We start from the raw sequence: 21,502 nt of genomic DNA, 5'->3' as shown, positions 1-21,502 counted from the left end.
TCATTTCTTCAAAAGACCGCATTGTATTGATATTCGTGACAAAGTTATTTGAACCTTTTTTTCATCTAGTATTTTTTGACGACTTTATTTAATTTCATCGTTTTATTCATATAGTTCCTTTTTATCCGTAATTAGCCGTGAGGTCAGGTCACACCTGATTTATCGTGTAAATTTATGATGACACATATCTGAACTGGTCTCACAAATGCAACAGCAAATTTGCAGGTATGTAATTTGTTGCAAGTTCATGCATTGTGTTGGTTTTGATCTTTGAACAAGGTGATGTTCATGCACAGCTGATTTTGTGCACCAGTAAAAATCATTCATGTATGAATTTGAAAAAGAATTTTTTTTTCAAGGGGTTCGCTGAATGTGCGTATGAAACTGGTGTGGTTGGGTACATCCAAAATGTTCAAGAACCACTGGCCTGGATGAACCCGTGACTGCCTGGATGCCTGCCTGGTCTGCGCCTTGCTAAAGCCATTACTGCCTGCCTGTCTTGGCTACGCCTGAATGTAGCCATGACTGCCTGCCTACCTTGGCTGCGCCTGGATGAAGCCATGACTGCCTGCCTGGCATGCGGCTGGATGAAGTTATGACTGCCTGCCTAGCCTATACTTGGATGAAGCCATGGCTGCCCGTCTGTCTGCCTGCCTGCCTGGCTGGCCTGCACCTGGATGAAAACGACTGCCTTTCTTCCTGTCCCATGCCTGGATGAAGCCATGATGCCATGCCGGCCTGCCTGCCTGGCCTGCGCCCGGATGAAGCCATGACTGACTGCCTGCCATGCCTGCACCTTTATGAAGATGACTGCCTTCCTGCCTGGACGGCCTGCTCCTGAATGAAGCCATGACCGCATTCTGCCTGCCTGGCCTGTGTCTTGATGAAGCTGTGACTGCCTGACTCGCCTCGGGATGAAGCCATGACTGCCTGCTGGCCTGCGCCTGGATGAAGCCATGACTGCCTGCTAAACTGCCTGCCCTAGCCTGCGCCTGGATGCAGATGATTGCCTCCCTGCCTGTCCCGCACGTAGATGATGCCATGACTGCCGGACTGCCTGCCTTGTGCCTGGATGAAACCATGACTGCCTGCCTACCTGGCCTGCACCTGGATGAAGACAACTGCCTGCCTGGTTTGCGCCTGGCTAAAGCCAGTGCCTGCCTTAAACCATGACTGCCTGCCTGCTTGCCTGGCCTGTGCTTGGATGTAGCCTGCCTGCGCCTGGATTAAGCTATGCCTGCCCTCCTGCCTGCCTGCCTGCCTGCCTGCCTGCCTGCCTGGACCGCCCGCCCGCCCTGGACCGGATGAAGCCATGACTCCCTGCCTGTTCCTGGATGAATAAATGACCACCTAACTGGGCTGTGCCTGGATAAAGCCATGACTGCCTGCCTTCCTGGCCTATGCCTGGACAAAGCCATGACTGCCGTCCTGCCTGGTCTGCGGAAGCGGAATTTTCACTGCGGTTACAGCGACCAAAACAAAACTATGGAGCAGATTGGACATCAGGAACACCCTTCGGGTATCATTGTCTCTGATTACTCCATGATGGGACCGGCTCGTTTTGGAGAAACAAGCTCAGGGCTCCCGCTAATTCAACTTAATGGTGAGTTTTATTTTTATGCGGTTTGCAGTTGTTTTTATGCTAGTTGTATCATAATATTTCATTGAAATTTTAGATTTATTTCACATTTATTTATTTATTTATTTATTTATTTGTATCAAAGCCAGTCCGTTAAAATTCTGACATGTAACTGGTCCGTGACGCAAAAAAGGTTGGGGACCGCTGCTCTAGATGGCATAGTTGGTTTGAAACGAGGTTAAAAAAAATCAATGAGTTTTCAGCCCAAGAAGTCAAAAAAGAAATACAACTGATTCATGAAGCAAATTTGAAGCGTAAGTTTCCCATCACTACTTGTGACTCACATTAATATTGCAAATCACGTTTCCATGTTGAAATGAATGGGCAATAGCACATATACATGCGAGAGATGGTAATTGTTGCCTATGTTAGTATTAGCCTTGAACTAGTTTACTAAACTATGAAACTCAAATACACAGCATAAAATTCTCTTTTTCAATGTATAGTCTCAAAAAACTAAACTGAGAGCAGCAATAAACAATTTCAATGCTGTAAATTCCCCCTTTTTCCAAAATTGAAACAACCTAGCTTTGAAGAGAGCAATTGAAGAGAGCAGGAGCAGAAGAGAGAGAGAGAGTGCAAGACAGGCAGAGCGAAAAGGGGGCCGGGCTAGGCTTATCGAGTGTTTTCAGCACCGTGGACAGCTCCAGTCGCTCTGTATGTCTTGGCTGAAGCAACAACAGCATTTATCTCTGCATCTCTGTGGATTGTGCAGACTACCTGCTGCACCTGTATCATTAAAAAGTGTTTTTGTGTTTGTGTGTGTATTTTTAAAGAAGTGGATCCTGACCGCACCAAGTTCTTTTTGTCTTCCATTTCCTTTGGAGCATGGCAACGTGTCTCTGTGACTGTTTCTGATGCGTGGGATGTTCCCCCGTATTGCGCGGATCCTACTTTAGGATCTAAAGAAGCGGAGTGAAGTTTGGGCCAGAGGCGAGCCGCATCTGCATCACCAACAACGGCGGCTGACAGGCGGTGAGTGGTCCAGATGCATTCAGCAGCCAGGATGAGGTTCCTGTGTGACTTTTTAAATTCCACTTAAAGACAGAGGAGGAGCCTGACACATCTGCAGGAGCGGAGCTTCTCATCGTGCATCTGCAGAAAGCCTCATTTCACGCTCTTTCTTCACATTAGCGCCAAACAAAGACGTCAGAAATGAAGAAGTTTCGGAAGGTGTTGGACGGGCTGACCACCTCCTCTCCAGGTGGCGGGACTATGGGATCGCCATCGTGTGGTAGCACCGCCGGGACCCCCACCGCGGCGCCGACCCCCAAAGAGATCGACGTGCAAGAGACGCTCGTGTCAGAAAACTTTCAGCTGTGTAAGGTGGGTGCCATGACTAAGCTTCGCTCTAGCCTGGCTGCGCTTGTATCTTCCTCGCCCTCTTTATTTACATTTGACACACACCGTGTTGACAATGGAGCACTGCTAGGCATCCTCTGGTGTGATTTATGTTTAACGCTAAATTTAGTCATTTAATACTCGGGTGAAAGTTGCCCACAACACAACAAAAGAGCTTGATTTATTTATATATATGTATTTGTTTTGTTACGCCCCCTTAGACTAAGCCATTAGTCAGCTATCAAAGCTGGCATGTGGCTGCAGTTTGGGGAAGCTCCCACCAGTATATGTGTGTATATCCCGCTCATGTGATCCAAGAGCCTGGAGAGCATGTCGATGAAGAGCAGCCTTCGTGTTGCATCAGCAAGCACACATAAATGGTGTGGAGGCGATGACATAACCAGTGTCCCTCCCTTGCATACAAAGTGCACACAAGACGGACCCTGCAGTACTGTCCTCATACTTGATGTGCTTTTCACTCAGGGGGTGGGGGCTGGTGCTGATGTGCGTGCTAGTGTGTGCCGAGGTTATACAGTAGGTGTATTTATAGCACGATGCATTTCGGGGCCGACTGCAGTGATTATTGCTTGCGCCTGAAAGAAAAGGCTGAATTTTGGCGAGCTGTGTGAATAATTCATTAAGAAGCCGGGAGAATGTGGGTTGTTTGCGCTGCTGTATTTTTGAGTGGAGGGAGGGGTGGGAGTTTGTCTTTTATTCCTACAAAGGGATTCGAGGAGGAGGAGGCGGCGGTTGATTCACAAGTAAAGGATGCTGCAGAGCAGCCTCGACAGGCTGGCTCGCAGGCAGACGGGGAGGAGAAAGTGCTGGAAAACCTGCGGCGGGATTGTCGAGTCCCATGCCGGAAGCTGCGCCTTCTTGCTGAGTGCTTTCATGCACTGTTGATATTAAATCCACTGTTTTGATCGGAGCTCATGTGTAAAAAGCACAAGTGCATTGAATTCCACCTCGGCACCACGTGTGCACGTGCGTGTGTGTGCGCGCGCGTGTGTGTAGAGGTGAGTTACACAGTGGGAGGGAAATGCAATCACAGCCTTGCCTCCATCCATTTCCCACCCCATACAGAGTTCAAAGTGTGACGGACAGGTTGTAAATCTGGCTCATGTGCCGTATTATCGGTCGTGTATCTATTTCTATCATCCCCCCTATATGGGAACTTTGGCCATCTCAAGTCATGCCCGATTGAAGGGAAAAAAAAGAATACTGACACTAATCAGGTGCCTATATCAACTCTGAAGTCAAATGGTTTGTCGGTTATTAGTTCGAGTGTATACAGTTTAGGAAAATATAACCAATTTCTCAGATTTAGGTACATTTAATTATTTCATTTAATTACTTCCAAAAAGCTTTCACAGACATGAACGCACTGGAGAAGGCTATGTAACATTTTGACTTTGTCATGGTGATGTCACTGCATGCAGTGGAGTGTGTTTATTTGTGTGTGGGAATTTTCTGGCTAACTTAGTTAAAGTTAGTCATGACTTGCATCCTCACAGTTGCAGTGTGGGAAGTTGCCACAACTCCTTTTGTTTGGATCCCGTTTTCATGTGTTTTAATTTCAAAGCGGACTGCAGTGGAAACTGTGTTCACAGAAGTGGCGTAAGAAGCTTTTATTGAACTCTCCCTTGGACGGAATGAAATCAAGGGAGAAATTTGAGGTAGCAGGTGGCAGATCGGCTCATTGAATCTTTCCTCTCATTTCTAACATGCAGAGGCTGAGAGAAGATGAGCTGCGAATCACTCACAAGCTTTTCTTCTTGGTTATTGTTATAGTGGAACTAACATGCACCCCCCTTCTATAAAATGTGTTGTGTAATTCCTGCAGAATCTTGCTTTAACAAACACCAAGCAGAAACGAGTATCAAAACAATGCCTCTTAAAAATAGCACTCATGGTTTGGCTCACTCCCAACGGTATTCTCGAATTAACCCACAAATGTCTTCCCATAATCGGCTTTAATGTGTTACATTAGCATGAATCATTCATATTACTGTTGCAGAGGTGAAACACTAAAAAAAAAATAGAACACAAACCATATGCTCTTAAAATTAAAGCACCACATGGCCCACACAAGACCAAAAGCCTTTCTTTGCTTTACTCTCGTGAAGCGTTGACACAAGCAAGCATGATGAGAGCATGTGGCTGCAATGTCAGCACACAGTGAGTGCAAACAGGACCGAAAGGGAACAATGTGTGCTCCAAATATCTGCCAGCGATTAGAGAACATAAAATAAAAAAAAAAGATGGTAAAGGCTGCTTCAAATTAAAACAGTTTGGGAATATATTTTCAACAATGCACTTGAAATTAGCAACCCAGCCCTGCTCAACAAAATAACTGTAAAGCCAGACTTAAAAACAAAAAAATAGATTTTTTAATCTTCTGGTTTCCTCTGCGTGATGTGCGCACCCTCATGGCCGACAATGAGGCGCTCAATTGCAGCCACACTAGCGTACTATCTGCAGCGAAGATGCATTTTCAGTGTGTAGGTGTAGCTAGCTAACTAAGTGCTTTTAGCCATGCCCCCAAAATCTAGAAAACCGACATAGGGAAAACCAGTTTTATTAATTTTAATTTTATTTTATCTTTTTTTTGTTGGTTTATCAAAACATGGATGTATTACTTGCTGTTATTGTTTGGCAGTTTAGCAGTTTTTGAAATTAATTCATACAAATACAATATTCTTGTTTTCCATGCTTTGCATAGAGTTTATAGTGTTGGTTTTGGCACACGCGTTGAGGGCCTGGAGGATAGTTTAAAAAATAACTTGGACGCCCCAATAAAGAGGCCACTTGACATGCACACATTATCACACGTGTTTGAGTGCTAACTGATTAATATTTTAGGATCCAGAGCTTGTTAAAATGTCCACCCCTGGGACATCTTCAGGCCATTTCCATTTATAATATCCTTAAAAGAATCACTAATAACAAAATGAGAATTGCGATGACCCAGTAACATCACTTTGAATGCAAAAAAAAATCCTTTCATTGTGAATTAAGATAATCAGAAACATTTTATAGGAAAATGTAATTTCAGGCTAGTCCCCTGCTGAGGATTAATTGGACTGTAATAAGATTCAGTTTTGCTATAATGTGTTCAACATCTGTAGTTGATACCTAGGAGCTTGAAATGTGTGAATCATCCTATTTCCTCGTACCCTAAAGTGTCAGTTAAAAAAATATCCCCTGTGTTTCCAATATCTGCTATATTGGGTGGAAGGTGGAAGCCAGGCTATTTGTAAAAATCTACTTCCTGGCCTAGCTTAGCAATAGTAACAGCAGCTCAGCAAACTTATGCTTCTCGTTTCTCCTTTTGATCGGAATATGTTTTTACGCTCTGCTTCAGTTAGTCTACTAAGTAATGCTGCTCAATCTGATTTTAAAAGCTCTGTAATATTGCTAATCGTAGCAGGATATGGCGCCGGTTCAATAACGATGACTTGATGCTTTTGTACGTATTATATTGACAGTTTTACAAGGAAATGAGCCTTTCAAACGGCATAAAAAGTCCTTAGTTTGTTTTGAAGACATTGGCAGAGGAAGGATTAAATCTCTTCTGTGGTAAATTTGCGGCGGAAAAACATAGCAAGGCTGTGCATGATGAAAAGCAGAAGATCTCGACGTGGCCTCAGAGAGAGACTTGTGGTCCATTCAGTAACTGAAATGAATGCTTGACAAGTTGAGGCTGCTCTGTTCCCTTCTGGTGATCTTTGAAATCCTTTGAGATTACCTCGCCACGTTCACGGCAACACTGCAGACTCTCAATGGGTGTGATGACTCAGTCTGACGGACTTCCAACTCGTCTCATATTACCATGTGTCAGAGGCCTCAAGGGGTTTCTTGAATAAGAAGGAGGTGATGTCAGGCTAAAATGGAAAGCTGACAAAAAAATATATATATGAGAGAATCGATGTTTGACCTTCACTTAAAGCATGGAATTGTGCGGCAAAGGCAAAAAGAGTTTGGCCTTCTTAATCAGGTGCTGTTTGGTGCAAAAGGAGTCTTGAGTGATGCCAGCATGTGCAGTCTCAGCAACAGACTCTCATTCCCTTAAGTAAACTTTTCCAATCACTCTCTCAAAAATGGATCTCCTGGCAAGTTGGGGAAGCGGGGGTGAACTCTCCTGGCAGGCTCAAGGAAATATTTCTGCTCCTGGTTGCACATAGCAATGCACTCCGCTTTGATAGATGTCAATGTGAGTGTGAATTGTTGGTTCCTGGTTGGTGACCTGTGGAGAGAGCGCGTACTCTGCCGGGGTTAGGATTTGACTCACCCGTGACCCTAACCAAGGCAAGCGCAATAGAAAATGTGGGTTGCAATACTATCAGGAGAATTCCATCTGTCGTCGCCATTGCAACCACACATCACCTACTTTAGTGCTCCATAATATTAATGATCTAGTCAGGGACAACAGAACAAAAACTTGTCAAAGCTGCACTAAAAAAAGTGCCTTCATGAGTCTGAGAACTTTTATAGGACAAAGTTTACTGGCGTTTCTTTGACAGCTGCTGCTGTGTGTTGGGGATGGAAAATCGTCTTCAAGGAATCGGATACATTATTAGTTTTCGTGAAGTAGCTTATGTTCGGTTTTGTGTGGGCTTCCTAAATTCTCTGTCCACTCAGTCTGTAGGTTGCTTTTTCTCATCGTCTGAGCTTTTTAAACAGCCTCTCCTTGCATTCCAGTGCACTCTTTAACAGATTAAGCCAGACGAGGGTGTCTCTTCTCGGCCATGCTTGATAAAGCGGCGCATCAATACGCAGTCATTTTAGTGACGTGTGGCTTCCTAGTGAGCGTAAATTCTTTTATGAGGTTGTTTATCTAACCCCCAAAAAATGAGCCCGGTGCGGATGATTTGTTCAAGCTATTAACTCATTCACTGCCAGCACAAAATGGATATTTGACGTCTATAGCCGTCAATGGCAGTGAATGAGTTAAAAAACAAAAAAACACTTTTAACCACTGCCTGACACAATGCACTTTGGTTTCTGTAACCACGGCATCGTTATATTTCAAGGACTTGTTCACATAGTTTTAAGAAATGACAAGTTTATTTAAATAAAAAAAAAAGATGTCAGAGGTGTGATTGGTAATTCCATAGATGATGCGTTTAATGCAATAAAAAAATAAATAAAAAATCCTATTCAGTTATAAAATGTAGACATATAGTTGCACACAACCAACAAATGTATCCTAACCTGACCTCCTCCTTTATGGAAGTGATTCAAATAATAACAGCACACCACCCGTGTATGTATATTTTGGGCGCTGATGAAAGCTGTACAGTAGGCCGAACATCTTTTTGCATATATTATAAAACAATGACAATAAGGAGCTTTCTCGAAAGCGTGGAGAGAAGTGCAACGTAGATGAAAATCTTTTCATTTGAATAGCATTAGAGGGAAGAACATGATCCTCACTCATGGACACTTACCAATGCGCCATTCAAAACAGAGCTTCTTAGTCTTTTATCATTTTCTTTCACATTTGTGATTTATTCATAAGTGCCAGCAATGTGTTTATATTCCCCCTGTTCGAATGAAGCTGTACACAAATTAATTTTGGCACCACTTATGCAAGCTCACAAGAGCCAGAACATTGGTTTTAGGTGCTTGTTGCAGAGTTACTGTGATTAAAAATTGGCCTTTCAAGACACGAGGTCTCAGATTTGTTTGACGAATTAGACGTGTTGTGGTTCATTTGTGAAGCATTAGTGAAGTTCTCATTGATTGACTGTGTAAATGAAAATGTGAATGCTTGTTTGTCTCCATATGTCCACTGTGAATGACTGGCGACCAGTTCGGTGTGTCGTCCGCATTTTACTCCAAGCCGGGAGAGGCTCCAGCTCGTTGCGATAGACGAGACAGAATTTAGAATGTGGTGATGAAAATTAGGATGTATTTATGGACAATTTATGTTCCAGTCTCGGGGTAAATATGTGATGTTTATTTATACTCCCTCTACTAATTGACTTTCTTCATCAGGGTTCGTTGAAACACTAAGCAGCAGACTTAATCCAATCACGATTTTTAGTGTCTGTTGCAAATGGGCTCCATGAAGCCCCGGTGTTGTCATAACAATCTCCTCCTTCTCCGGTCTTTAAATTGATGCTTTCAACCCACACTTTTATCTGTGAAAACATACACTTAACATTTTGCCTTGACCTGAAAGGTTTGTCTGGTTAAATGCCACCAGACATTGCATAATGATTTGCTAGCAGACGCTGAGATTTCTTTATAATACAAAAGAGATACATATATTTTGCAGCAATTTTCAATCATGCCGGGTTGCAAACCTGGTCGCAGAACAAAATACAAAGTCAATTTCGAACTCGCCACTGTATTTTTATTGTGTCTCGTAGTTTTTAGGTGAGCCTATCAAGGGAAAGAAAATTATTAGAAGATGTTGATTAGCTTTTGCAAATGCATTTGTAAATAATTATTTTTGCAAATAAAAACGATAACCGAAATACTACATTAGATGAGTTGCTAATGCCCTTCTCCACTTTAAAATAACTTTTATTCCATTTCCCTTACTGTGAACAATGGAGCAATGCTTCTGGGTTTTTGTTTTCAGCCTCTGTGCTCTCATGCCACACACTTATCACTGCTTGTGCTCTTGAGTGCGTGCATTCATGTGCTGTGCAGAAGGAAATGCTTGTCAGCCTCAGAATCTGCCATGAATGTGACGCTTTCAGCAAAACAAACACAATAAGCCTATTTTTGGGCATAGTTAGAACATAGCCATGACATACTTTTTTCTTATCCTCTCAATGATGTCAGGTTAATATTCTTTCTGATTTTCATTTTATCAGTACCTGTGGAAACACACCCCTTATAGATTTTAACACAATTTACCTTTATAGGTCTGCTCTGATACTTTAGCAGAACGCCTTGAAAACATCCACATTTAAATTCTGATTTTTTCTGTCGGACCGTTGGTCAAGTCATGAGGACTTTTCAAATAACCGATTTTCATATTGTATTGGCTTCAGCAGCATAATTAATGGTATGCAGTCACTTAAGCTCTCAAGCCTGTAAATTGCTAACATGAAAAATCAAAAATGCTATAATTTTTTTTAATTAACCACTCCGTCAGAAATAAGCTGGTGTGATGATTACGCTCAATATATGTACCTACAGGTACTCAGTGTACAACAACGGGCTGGCAGTAAGAGACATGGGCGCTGCTTTCTATTTATAGAAACAGAGGTCTAGACCATCTCTGCAGCTCAACACTGTTTGGAGAGCGATAGAGAGAAAACGGTAGGTGGTGTGAGGTGGTAGAAGGCGGTTTAGGATTCACGTGTCGGGCTATCGAATAGGACATCAGTCGTGTGCGCTTACAGATTGTGTGGACCAAGATGAGCAACACAAGAGAGCGAGAAAAATGGGAGGCGGGATCAAAATGCGGAGAAGAGTTGATGTAATGCAGCTTCTGGTAGCTTTAACATTGCTCCAGATGCATATCTTGGCCACTATACATGAAGGGACTCCTTTTGGTGTTTTATTGTGGCAATGTGATTTATATAATGGGTATAATGGGTTAAAAAAATCTTGAATATTCAGGAAAAGCAGCCACTAAGTGTTTTTCCAAGGCAAAAGAACACGGCCCTGATCCAAATGCATACAAAGATGGAAAATGGAAGGATCAAACTGTCTTTACAAATAGCATTATAGTAAAAGACAGGGAAGTAAAACAGCTTTACAGCAGCGTCATCAAGCTTGCAATATGTATGAGCTGCTCTTGGAATCATCAGAGTAAATGCACTTCTCATCCACTTCTCGGCTGTCTTGTATGTATATGTGGGGGTGGCTCGTCTGTCTCCCAGCAACAGTGCACTCGAGTGGGGTCAGAGCACCTACCGGGGTCTGGTGGAAACTCCCGGAGGATACGTGTGTGTGTGTTTGTTTGTCTGTATGTGTGTGTTTGTCGGATGTGCACATGAATGGCTTTTCTCTTTGTTTTCAATGTGGCCGCTTTGAATCTTGACAACACGGTGAAAGAATGATTCATATATCATCTCTTTTAAATATCTGCAATACATGTCTGATGATGAAATATTTTGCTAAATAGCTCAACATTTCTTTGGAAATTGAACATGAAGAAAAATGCCTTCACTGGGCTGAAAGACCAAAATCAGAAATGTTTTGGAAGTGTTTTATGTCACAAAAAATCCAGTGATGGTGTGAAAATGCCACATTGATCCTTTGATGCTTCCGGAGATGAGGTCTTGCAACATTAGCGGAGGTTTCACAAGTTATGAGGTCTTGTGTGCCATGAAGCCTGAGACTCTCCACGCTTAGCTTTCTAGTCATATATACGTGTTATTATAAATTACCGTATCCTGTATAGATTTTATCCGGCCTGGTCTTACAATCCGGCGACATATCTGATTGCCTATTATATCCATGACATTTCGACGCCATTCTCCAACGAGTTAAATTTTGAATTGCAGCTAGTTGCCGAATCCCGCACAGTGTGTACAACTTCCGCAGGGATTGGCTCCACCTTACCTGCAACCCTAATGAGGAAAGGTACTAAAGAAAAATAGATGGATGGACATAAAATGTCTTTTTTCAAGCAGTGTTTGTTTTGTATTTGAATTTACTGCAGCCACAAAAAACAGACCACATTCACACTGGTTCAAACGATTTCATATCGCTCTGTGTGTTGTTTCTCATTTTCCTCTATCTATTTGGATCAGCACTGAGCGAATTCACAGCGTTTGTCCACAGACGCTCATATTATCCTTCCAAATTCATGACTGTGCATGCTTAATTAAAGCTCAAAGGCCCGGGAGATGAGAGAGAGCAGAGGGGTTATACAACTCTGGCAGTTAGACGCAAACAAACAACCTCGACTTTTGTTCAGGAGATAAAAATCTTTTTTTAGCATCAGTCACATTATAATTGTTCTAGCTCGCACTTCCACACCGGTAATGTCCATGCCTTCACATCTAAGTGGAGCAGATTATGGTAAGTGAGGCAAAACTGGGAAATGACCGCTCCAGTGCATACAAGGAATTTCGTAGGAGGATGGAGAGAAGTGCTCGTTCGCCTTGTCAAGTCTTACATTGACTGTTGTCAAGGATCAACTTGAACCAGTTCAGTTTTTGATCATATTTGGAACTCTGGTTTGTACGAGACAGCTAACCTTGTGAACTTGTATTTGAAATTCAATCAGAATTGAGCTCATCAAAATTCTGCTTCGTTGTCATTGTTGTCTTCAATTATGTGCATGTACAATCAGTAGAGTGCCTGTGCGGAATTACAGAACTCCCTTGGGAATATGTTTTTTTTTTAAATAACTTTTCTTGTGGTACCCTTGTTTGACGACGGGAAGATAATTAAAAAATGTGTCCACTTCTACTTTTCACGATCGGCATACAAATCTTACATCAACCTACTGCATTGATTACAGTTTGTTCCTGAGTTTTTATATATTTCAACCCCCCGAAAAATCATCAAACGTGTCAAAGTGGACAACGCTGACCGTATAATTTCTTTTCAGACAGCAATTTATCGTGATTTTTTTTTTTTTTATGATTGATATTCGCAACAAAATGACACTTGAAAACGCAGATTTTCAGCAGACAGCACTGAACCTTGCGTGTCTACAGCTGAAAACATGTCGACGCCATATCCTTTTGATTTGAAAAAGCAAGGGAGTCTTTTTATGAAAACACTTTTGTCGGCTATTATTGGCAGTTGCTTACATTTTTCATTGAATTAAATGTCAAAGATTTTCCAAGGCAAAATCTATTTCGTTTTTTTATAAAAGCACAGCTTCAACTGAGAACTGAACAATAATAGAATGTCACATTAGCAGGCAGAAAACGTTGCTGAAGTTGTTTTGCGTGTTTGTCTTGCAGACGGTGCGCCACGGTTTCCCCTACCAGCCCACCGCTTTGGCCTTTGACCCCGTGCAGAAGATTCTGGCAATCGGCTCCAGATCAGGTGGTGTTCGGATGTATCCTTGCCATCTGCTCACGGAGACACGCCGACCAACTGTATGTACACAAACAAAACAATTGTGTGTGAGATCCGATCCAAGAAGGGCAACGACAAACGAATTTGCATTTCGGCTCGTCTTTGTTTTGACAAAAATATCCTTTATCTTTACCTCTGCCGAGGATATGAACAGGTCTTGTTTCGCTTCACAAAATCTCACGGAGACGTCCGACATGGGCTGAGGAAAAAAACCCATTTGGCTTTATCCCGACAATAATCAAGGATCCTTCAAGGGGAAATTCAATTTACACTCTGTTTTATATTTTTGTGGCACCACATGGAGAAGCTTGAACATGCAGGATGAGATGTTAGATTGAACAGATGTGTAAAATGATTGTGACCTCGAAGTGAGTTTCATGGATGATATTTTGCCACCTTGCTCAAGAGCCAGTCGTAATTTTGAACCGCGAGCATCGTTGATCCAAAGCTTCGAGTGGAGGTGGAAATATGTCATGCAAATGAGCCACTAATAACTATTGGTTAAAATCTCCGATATATGTGTGAATTCTTTCGGGTAACGTTTTTCTAGTACGTCTTAATGCAAGGGCCTCTTCCTCCTCCTTTTCTTCCTTTCCGCCCTGTCATTTCATATTGCACAGCTGTCATGTCGCATGCTCAAAAGTGTCCCTCCAACCGCCCACGCCCTGGGTCACTCGGCCACAAGGAAAGGAGATGGCGTGTCAGTGGGACCTAGGTAGGAGATTACACTCTCGTAAATACACAGTGTTCCCAGCATCCCCGTAGGGAACCTGAGGCAGAGGCAGCAAACAATTATCGATGCTGCAGTTGTTACGCCGCTGGTCCTGCTGAGGTAAATGATGAACAGACACGGTGTTCTGCCGCTAACAGAAATTAGGGGAGGGGGGAAAAAAATACATTGAAAGGCTAGAATGAGAGATGCGATGTTGTTTTGCGAGAAAGTCGATCCTAGAGTGGGAGATAAAAGGCGGATAAAGAGGTGGCTGATGAAAAGCTATTAAAACAAGTCTTGATTACGTGATAAGCTCAGGCAAATGAAGCAACGTGATCCGCTTTGTAGCGCCTGACAATGGTGCCATCGCTTCCCTTGAAATTCCAGCGCTTGGCTGCAAAGTGAAACGGAGATTGCGGCTAGATGGAAGCCCTTGAGTGACTTAGCATTTGTATTGACATGCTGCACACATCTCACCGTGCTCTCACGAGGGCCCTTGCTGATTCTCTTTCTCCATTGCCGCACTTTCTGTTTTACTCTTTTTCTCCTTGCACCCCACTGCCTTTACCTCCCCCTCGACTAAACCTTGCGTTTATTACGCTCACGCTTTCTCGATGTCCACCTGTCACCGTCATCCCCATTTATTTCTGCAATGCAGCAAAATGGTGGAACTTGTTTGTAATAGAACCACAATCACATCTAAAGTGACTCATAGAAGCCCCATGACTGAGCAAAATTGTGGCTAAAAAAGAAGACATTGCTTTTTGCTGATTGTAAAAGTGGAATATTAACTCGTCGGATTATTGAAAGCACAGTGCAATAGAGGTTACCGCAAAAAAATGTTTTAGGTTTGTATTTCTTCCTTTCCCTTGTTGCCAGTAATAACCACTTTGGTAGACGCAGTGACAGTGTCATGATGTAACTAATGACTGTATTTTGCAAGATCACCGTATTTTCTAGCCTACAATCAAACTGCCTCACCTCAAATGGCTGCTTCATCTCCGCGCTCTCGCCAGTAAAAAAAATAAATAAATAAAAAATAAACAGCAGGTATGAGCTGTAATTACACTACATTTTGTTTTGGTATGCGCCACGTCTCTCCAGGCTACAATGGGTGTGTATGGTCGGAACTGATAGGTGCATTACATTCAGCATATAGAGTGACATTACAGAAGCAGGACAGCGTGTCTGTGGAGTCCACAATGAAGAATAATGTGACACAAGAGCGTGCCCTTTGAAAACATAAAAATCTCTCTATTGTAAACGAAATATGAAAAGAAGCTGCCTCATAGATGCACCTGCAGTATCATCACAATGCAAGACAAAAATAACGCGAGCTAGTTCAAAGTAGAAAAACCTCAATTTTTTAAAACATGGAGATGCATAATCTGTCTTTGTATCCCACAAGTGACACATTGAGTAAGCATCTAGTCAAGTAGTAGCCTTCTGGCTTCAATTTCACATTCGATGTGTAAGTGCTGCATCCTACGTGTGGTTTTTTTCAGTTGAGTTGACTGTGCTAAGTGTGCGACATTTAATGCTTTGCTATTTCTGTTACACCCCATAGCTGTTTCACTACACTCTTAATATTTATAGCGATGTTACCGTGTCAGTCTATCTCTACCATAATTACATTTATATGTACAATATCATCACCCTTGACTCATTACATGCTTAGAACAAGCCTCTGGCATACTGCTGACTTCTTGCACTTAGCTGTATAAATATTTGCTACTTTGGTTACGCATGATTATTTTTGATGCATAGTTTGTTGTACTTGTGTTGTGTTGCCATGTATTCTATTCTGTTTTATTTTATTTTAGTTTAGTTTGCTTTATCTTAGTCAAGTCAAATCTAGTCTACGTTATACAGTAATCTCTGAAATCTGAAATTAATTTGAGAATAGGTCAATTTAGACAGGTCGTCCTTTTTTTGCTCACTTTTCACAGGCCGAGCTTACCCTGCTTCATCATGAACATCTCACCCTGCAACTTGCAGTGACCCTTTGGTGCTACGCAAATCTACCTGATCGTTATCATTACAGTTGGCAGGTAGAGAGTTCTAAATGGTATCAGGAGATATTCAATCAGGAGCAAATGAGTGTGTAGCAGGACTGATCATGCCTCGCTAGTGACAGTGTGTGTCGATGCATAATGAGCTCAAGTTTGGACGTGGCATTTGTGGTTACAAAAATTATGCAAATACGAGCGCAGTGTGTGCAAACACATCTCGCACACTTTCGCATCTGATTATGGGTTTGGATGCGCTTCGTAGTAACTAAGCTACTGGGAGCAGCAACATAGTGATTGTGTTTGCAGGCTGCTCAGACAGTCAGCCGATGAATGACACAGTGGTGAACGCTTAATTGATCGCTGTGCAGTCGTATCGTTTGTTTAATTGAAGCGGCAAAGCTGTCCTGTCGCAGGCAATGCTCGTGTGGCTAAATATGGACTGTATCAGAAGAACTGGCTGACCCATTGAGTGTACACAATTAATTAGCATTAGCCAAATGCTAATTGTTGGCTGCTGGTAACAATGATTGTGCGGATGAAGTTATGTTTTTAATGTAATACGCAGATGGTGCTTATCAATACTGGCTAATTTAGTCCATTTCTAAAATTTTATATTAGAAGTGTCTTGAGCTTGCATTAATTACCATTTTAAATTGATAGATTTGCTCAATCGATATGGCACTCTTGGCAAATTACAGTCAGTGTACAGTATGAGTTAAACTCAACTGCGGCACAAAACAATCATTCAAACAAACATAAATCATGTGCCATCCCACCAGCAGACGTTTCCATTAACCTGCACAATTCAGCCCACACGCATACAGTATATAATTAAATTAAACAATAAGAAAAACAGAATTTATGCTGAAGGATGAAAAAACCCACAAACTATATTTTATCATAATGTTCAAAAGGCCTCACAGATGCAAAGATACAAATGACATGAGAGATCGATTCATGCAGGTGTCATACCACAATGTATCTTAGATTCAGAAGACCATCCATCCATCCATCCATCCATCCATCCATCCATCCATCCATCCATCCATCCATCCATCCATCCATCCATCCATCCATCCATCCATCCATCCTGGGTGTTTCAATTGTCTTTTTTTTTTAAATTGAGCTGAACTCTATCTTCTGGTCTCCATCATTATGTCTCTCTGGTTTGGAAAAGCGCTCATTTCCTTTAGCCACCATAATGACGCCATCAACTGTCGCTGGTTCTCATGATGCTTTGCGGTTTGTTGGCCTTTGCCATGATGTCTGAGCCTTGCCACTTTTGTGTCCTTTCCGGCGTGAATAGCAGGCTAGAGGATAATGGGACTCATTTAGCTGATTTCGATATTTTCTTCTTTTTTTGTAGGTACTGTATGTCTGCTGCTTCCATTCTTTCCTTACTCTCATATCCATTTGTTCTGACCTTGATCCCTCATGTTCGATGGTACATGCATTTCCATTGTTCTCTTTCTCTGGCATCCTGCTTAACAAACTATGATTGTGCAGTGTAGGTTTTCTGTGCTTGGTTGTGATTTGGATAGGACATTTTGTGATACCAGTCCTGGAAATGTTCTACATACCATAACGTTTATTGAGGTTCTCCGTCTTGGTGAATGAGATGACCCCAGGTAGTCTGTACAGTAAATGTAAGGCAATTACTTGAAATTATTCTCATCCTTTTCATCCCGACATTTCCCCATATCCTCCTTACTGTCATTATCTGTTCCTTGGGAGCGATGGCGAGGAGGTCGAGCGTCTAAAGGTCAGATGACTATTTATAGCCGTTGAAAATAATATCGGAAATGCCACTGGGTTTTTTAATCAGCATTCATACTATTGAATTTATAGCAAAAAAAATCCATGTGGCAGTAGGTAAAATCATTTCATCTTAATTTATTATAATGAAGCAACTTGCAACTTCTGTGTCGCAAGGAAAAACAAAAAGCTATTAGCGCTGCCTCAGAGATATTTCACAAGGTCTCCTATTCTCTCTCATACAAACAGCATGGCTTTTTAAACATGCTGATGTTTTGTCATGAAATATCACAAGCACTTACCGAGTGACATCCTGTGAAGCCTTCAGCTGTAAAGAGCCTTAACAGGTCGAAAACGAATTCTGTGTAACCTTTGGTATCTTCCAATTGCGGGAAGATACTTTGTGTTGAGAAAGGACAAAGTGCAAAGTGTAAGCGAAAGACGTGAAGGTGCTATAGAAGATGTGTGGGTCTATTTTTGTGTTGTTGCGGGTCGCAAAGCTGTTAGCAAGATGCAGTACGGCTCCGAATGTTACCGGGTCTTCTTTAAAAATGACTTCACTCTCTCTGGTGAAAGAGATTTATTTATGTTTGAAGCAAACGGTCTATCTTGTGCAAGATGGGCCTTTTGTTGTTTTGTTGATTCATCATAGCATTTCGGCTCTAGAAGAAGAATTTTGACAAGTACGGATTCAGCCAATCACAAGCAGTTATTGGTTGAGTATAAAATGCAAACCAACGCTCTTATCATTAACCACATATAAATTCATTTAAAGGTTACATCCAATCTGTCTTTAATTGGATTCGATTATGAGTCCATTTGAATGGAACGACTCGACACCCCCGAGATGGGTTCTCTAACACAATAAAGAGAAAGTAACTTGAATGCATATTTAGTTGCATTTTTTTAATTTTATTGTATATGTAGCCTTACTGTTGCTAAAGACATTATCTAACATTTGAACCACACTGCCCCTGTTAAAAATTGAAGTACAGTTTAAAAAATATACAGAAAATAAATACAATTAAAAACAGCATGAGATGAAAATTGAGCACACGGGGCTACAAAAACTTTTCATTCAATCAAGCTGACTTAGCTCATTTGTTTACTCACTTTAACTTTTAACTTAACTTGTTCTCGACGTTGACTCCATTTATGCAAATTCAGACATGATCTGTTTGCAGATGCCCAATTGTATTAACCGCAGAGTCAAGATAAGCCTGGCTTCCATTAAACGACATAGTACAATCTTCAACATTTAATAGTGACCTTTAAATGTAACCCAATGTTCATTCAAACAAAAAGCAAGATGTAGAAATTGTGCAAATAGAACTTAGTGTCTTGTGTTTGATGCATTTTTTTTCCCTCGCTGTCAAAGCCAAATCGTCTCTACTCAGTCTAGGTCCGATCCAAGGTGATTTAGGTAGAAGGTGTTGGCGGTCAAATTGATCCTCAAATTGCAATTATCTCGTGATCGTCCCCACTGCTAATTCAGTTATTATCCCACACAAAGAAATATTTACGATCTGTACTTTTGACATTCCAACTTAATCAGTCACTATTGAGGGTTTCTAGTTCATTCATTGATTCATTATTGATTCGTTCAAATGTGATTGGCTGGCGAACGGTTCAGGGTGATTCATTGATTCGTTCGTTCGTTTATTAATTCAGGTTGTACCCAATCTTTCTTCATATTTTTTTGTCGCAAGCATTCCGTGTGCTTGTTGAGAGGTTTCGTAAGTCGATACATGCAAATGTTACCATTGAACATAACAAAAATGTGGACCCTAGAGGCAAAACAATTTCTAAGCACAATTTGTAGTGTCGCGTCGTTGGTGAGCAGAGAATCTCAGCAAGGTGTCACAACGCGGGAGCGCACAGCGTGGCACATCATATCGCATTAATTCATTCTGCCTATCTTCTAAACAACAGACCCTTGCCGAAGGGTCTTTGCGATGCCGGCTGCCTCTCTTGTTAATTTGATTCCTCACCTCATCGCCCGGGCCCGGAGCAGTCGCATACAACCGTCCAGGCGTTGTTGTCATGACATCTGCTGGCCATGACAAAAAGACCTTTTTGAAATCATTTCCCTAGTTTTCATGCATTCATCTCTGTTCCTGTTGGTTTGCTAAATGCGCTACAGATGACGGAAAATGATTCATATTAGTGCTCATTAGTGCAGCAGAGGAGGCCTGATGACAGGAGATAGACATGGGAAATGATGCAGGTAATGAATGCAAGCACTTACCGAGCTATTAGAAAATAATTTTGCTCAATTGTTCAAAAGAGAAAATGTAAATAAGTCTTTTGTTTTCTATCAAATAGCAAACAGCACTCGATTACATGTAATCACTTTCCCTTCATGAGGCCATTCCAGTTATCGCCTATCTCATGTCAGACGAGTTTGTTCCAAACTTCTCCTTGTTTAAGAATGCAAACGGAAATTCCTCAAGAAAATGAGAAACTTTGAGTTTCTGTCCTCGGGTTCTAACAATTTAGTAACCCTATCAATAGACTATTCTAGGATCCGCTGAGTTGGCCATGACTGCTGGTCTCCACCTCCCTCAGTGAGGGAGGATGTAGGAGACCTGAATCATTAGTTACCCACAGTGTTTTGCGATTAGAGTGTTTGCCAATAAATATTGACATACTCCTCCGATTCATTGGATCATGTTATTGCACAGCATAGTGTAGCCAAGAACCCAACCATTCATCTTCTGGAGATTTTGGACTTCACTTTGGGCTCTTCACACACGTTCACATTCACACCTATGATATATTCAGAGTGAGAATTTATTTTGGGGCCGTGGGAGGAAGCCGGGAGTATTCCGAGAGAACTCCCAATTGCATGTGAAAAGCATGCAGACTCCACATACAAAAGGTGTGAGCCTGACAGATCTGAAATTGAATTGGATTAATAGTATGAGTGATGATTTATAAAGAGAGGCAGTGTCTCACCAGATGCAGCAGCTAGAAGTGCATTGGGAAAAAAAAATCTCAGAAAAGTAGTAATTGAAAATCCTTGTGTGTTTTGGCAGGAGTAATTTTGGTTAATTAGAATTTTATATTCGGGTTGTTTATTGGTGTGTGGGAGAGACTTTTGAGATTTTTTTTGTGAGTGTCACTTAATTTTACTTGTACGTCAGAGATTTTTTTGGTGGTGTCACGTTTTGACTTTGTGTGGGTTTTTGATGAGTGTTTGTGAGGTCATTTCATATGTGTAGTAGTCTTGGCGTATTTGTGTAATATTTTTTCTGTATATGGGGATATCCTCATATAATCCAAAAGCCAGAGAGAAAGAGAGCCACTTATATTCCCTTAATGTCACGCAAGTATATGTGCTCTCCCGCCGTGAGACTCCCAGTAAAAGATATTCATACCCGAAGTCATGCTGGCAATGCTTCATAAAAACAAGACTTCCGAGACTTAATACCAGATCTATCTTTCGTCAGTACCTCCCCCGAGCCAGACACAGGGAGTAGAGATGAGAACACAATTGCCGCTATTTTTCCCGTCTTTTTCTTCTGGTGTTTGGGTGATACAGTAAGTTACTATTTTATCTGTTGGGTCCCTAAAAGCTGATGAGAGACGGAAAGGAAAATGGCGGGGGAAGCTGATTCTAGCGCTGGATAAGAAGATACTACAGGGCTGTGAACATGCACAATGTGGAAATGAAACAGTTTGGGAGGGGGGAGCTGGGGTGAGTGAACTCCAGGTGTTGATGCACGCAGAGAGGAACTATGCTCAAAGTGTGTGCCAATTCACTCTAAATGGAAATTGACTGTTGAATGAATGCATTGGACGTGATAAATGCATGCTTCTACTCAGTAGGGAATACAGCAAAATTTGGAATATTTCCATCCAAATGTTTTGGTGGGTATCAACTACCGATGCTCCTCGTTTCACTTCAATTTTATTTTCGAGGTTGAAATATGTATGAAAGAATTTTTGCCATATACTTAAGGCACTGTACATTTCAAAAGTCAATTTTGATTGACACTTCTGTTTCATGGGTCTCGGCAGCCGCTCGAACAT

At 41.7% G+C, this 21,502-nt stretch overlaps 1 protein-coding gene across 12 annotated transcripts in view; it reads left to right on the top strand.

Moving 5' to 3' along the window:
• The first annotated feature begins 2,269 nt into the window (after positions 1–2,269).
• The window catches only part of stxbp5l (syntaxin binding protein 5-like), a 62,066-nt gene continuing 42,833 nt past the window's right edge, over positions 2,270–21,502 (top strand). For 8 of the 12 annotated variants that reach the window (XM_037280887.1, XM_037280885.1, XM_037280883.1 and 5 more), the window contains exons 1-2: positions 2,271–2,965; positions 12,871–12,968. In XM_037280887.1, the coding sequence (XP_037136782.1) occupies positions 2,795–2,965; positions 12,871–12,968 (269 nt within the window). In that variant the 5' untranslated portion in view covers positions 2,271–2,794. Of the gene's footprint in view, positions 2,966–12,870; positions 12,969–21,502 lie in introns of all 12 variants that reach the window. The other 4 variants (XM_037280881.1, XM_037280875.1, XM_037280877.1 and 1 more) reach the window with 3 other exon arrangements.

The sequence above is a fragment of the Syngnathus acus genome, chromosome 21, assembly GCF_901709675.1.
Source record: "Syngnathus acus chromosome 21, fSynAcu1.2, whole genome shotgun sequence".
Lineage (NCBI taxonomy): Eukaryota > Metazoa > Chordata > Actinopteri > Syngnathiformes > Syngnathidae > Syngnathus > Syngnathus acus.
The sequence above is the reverse complement of the archived record's forward strand: the minus strand, read 5'-3'. Positions and strand labels throughout refer to the sequence as shown.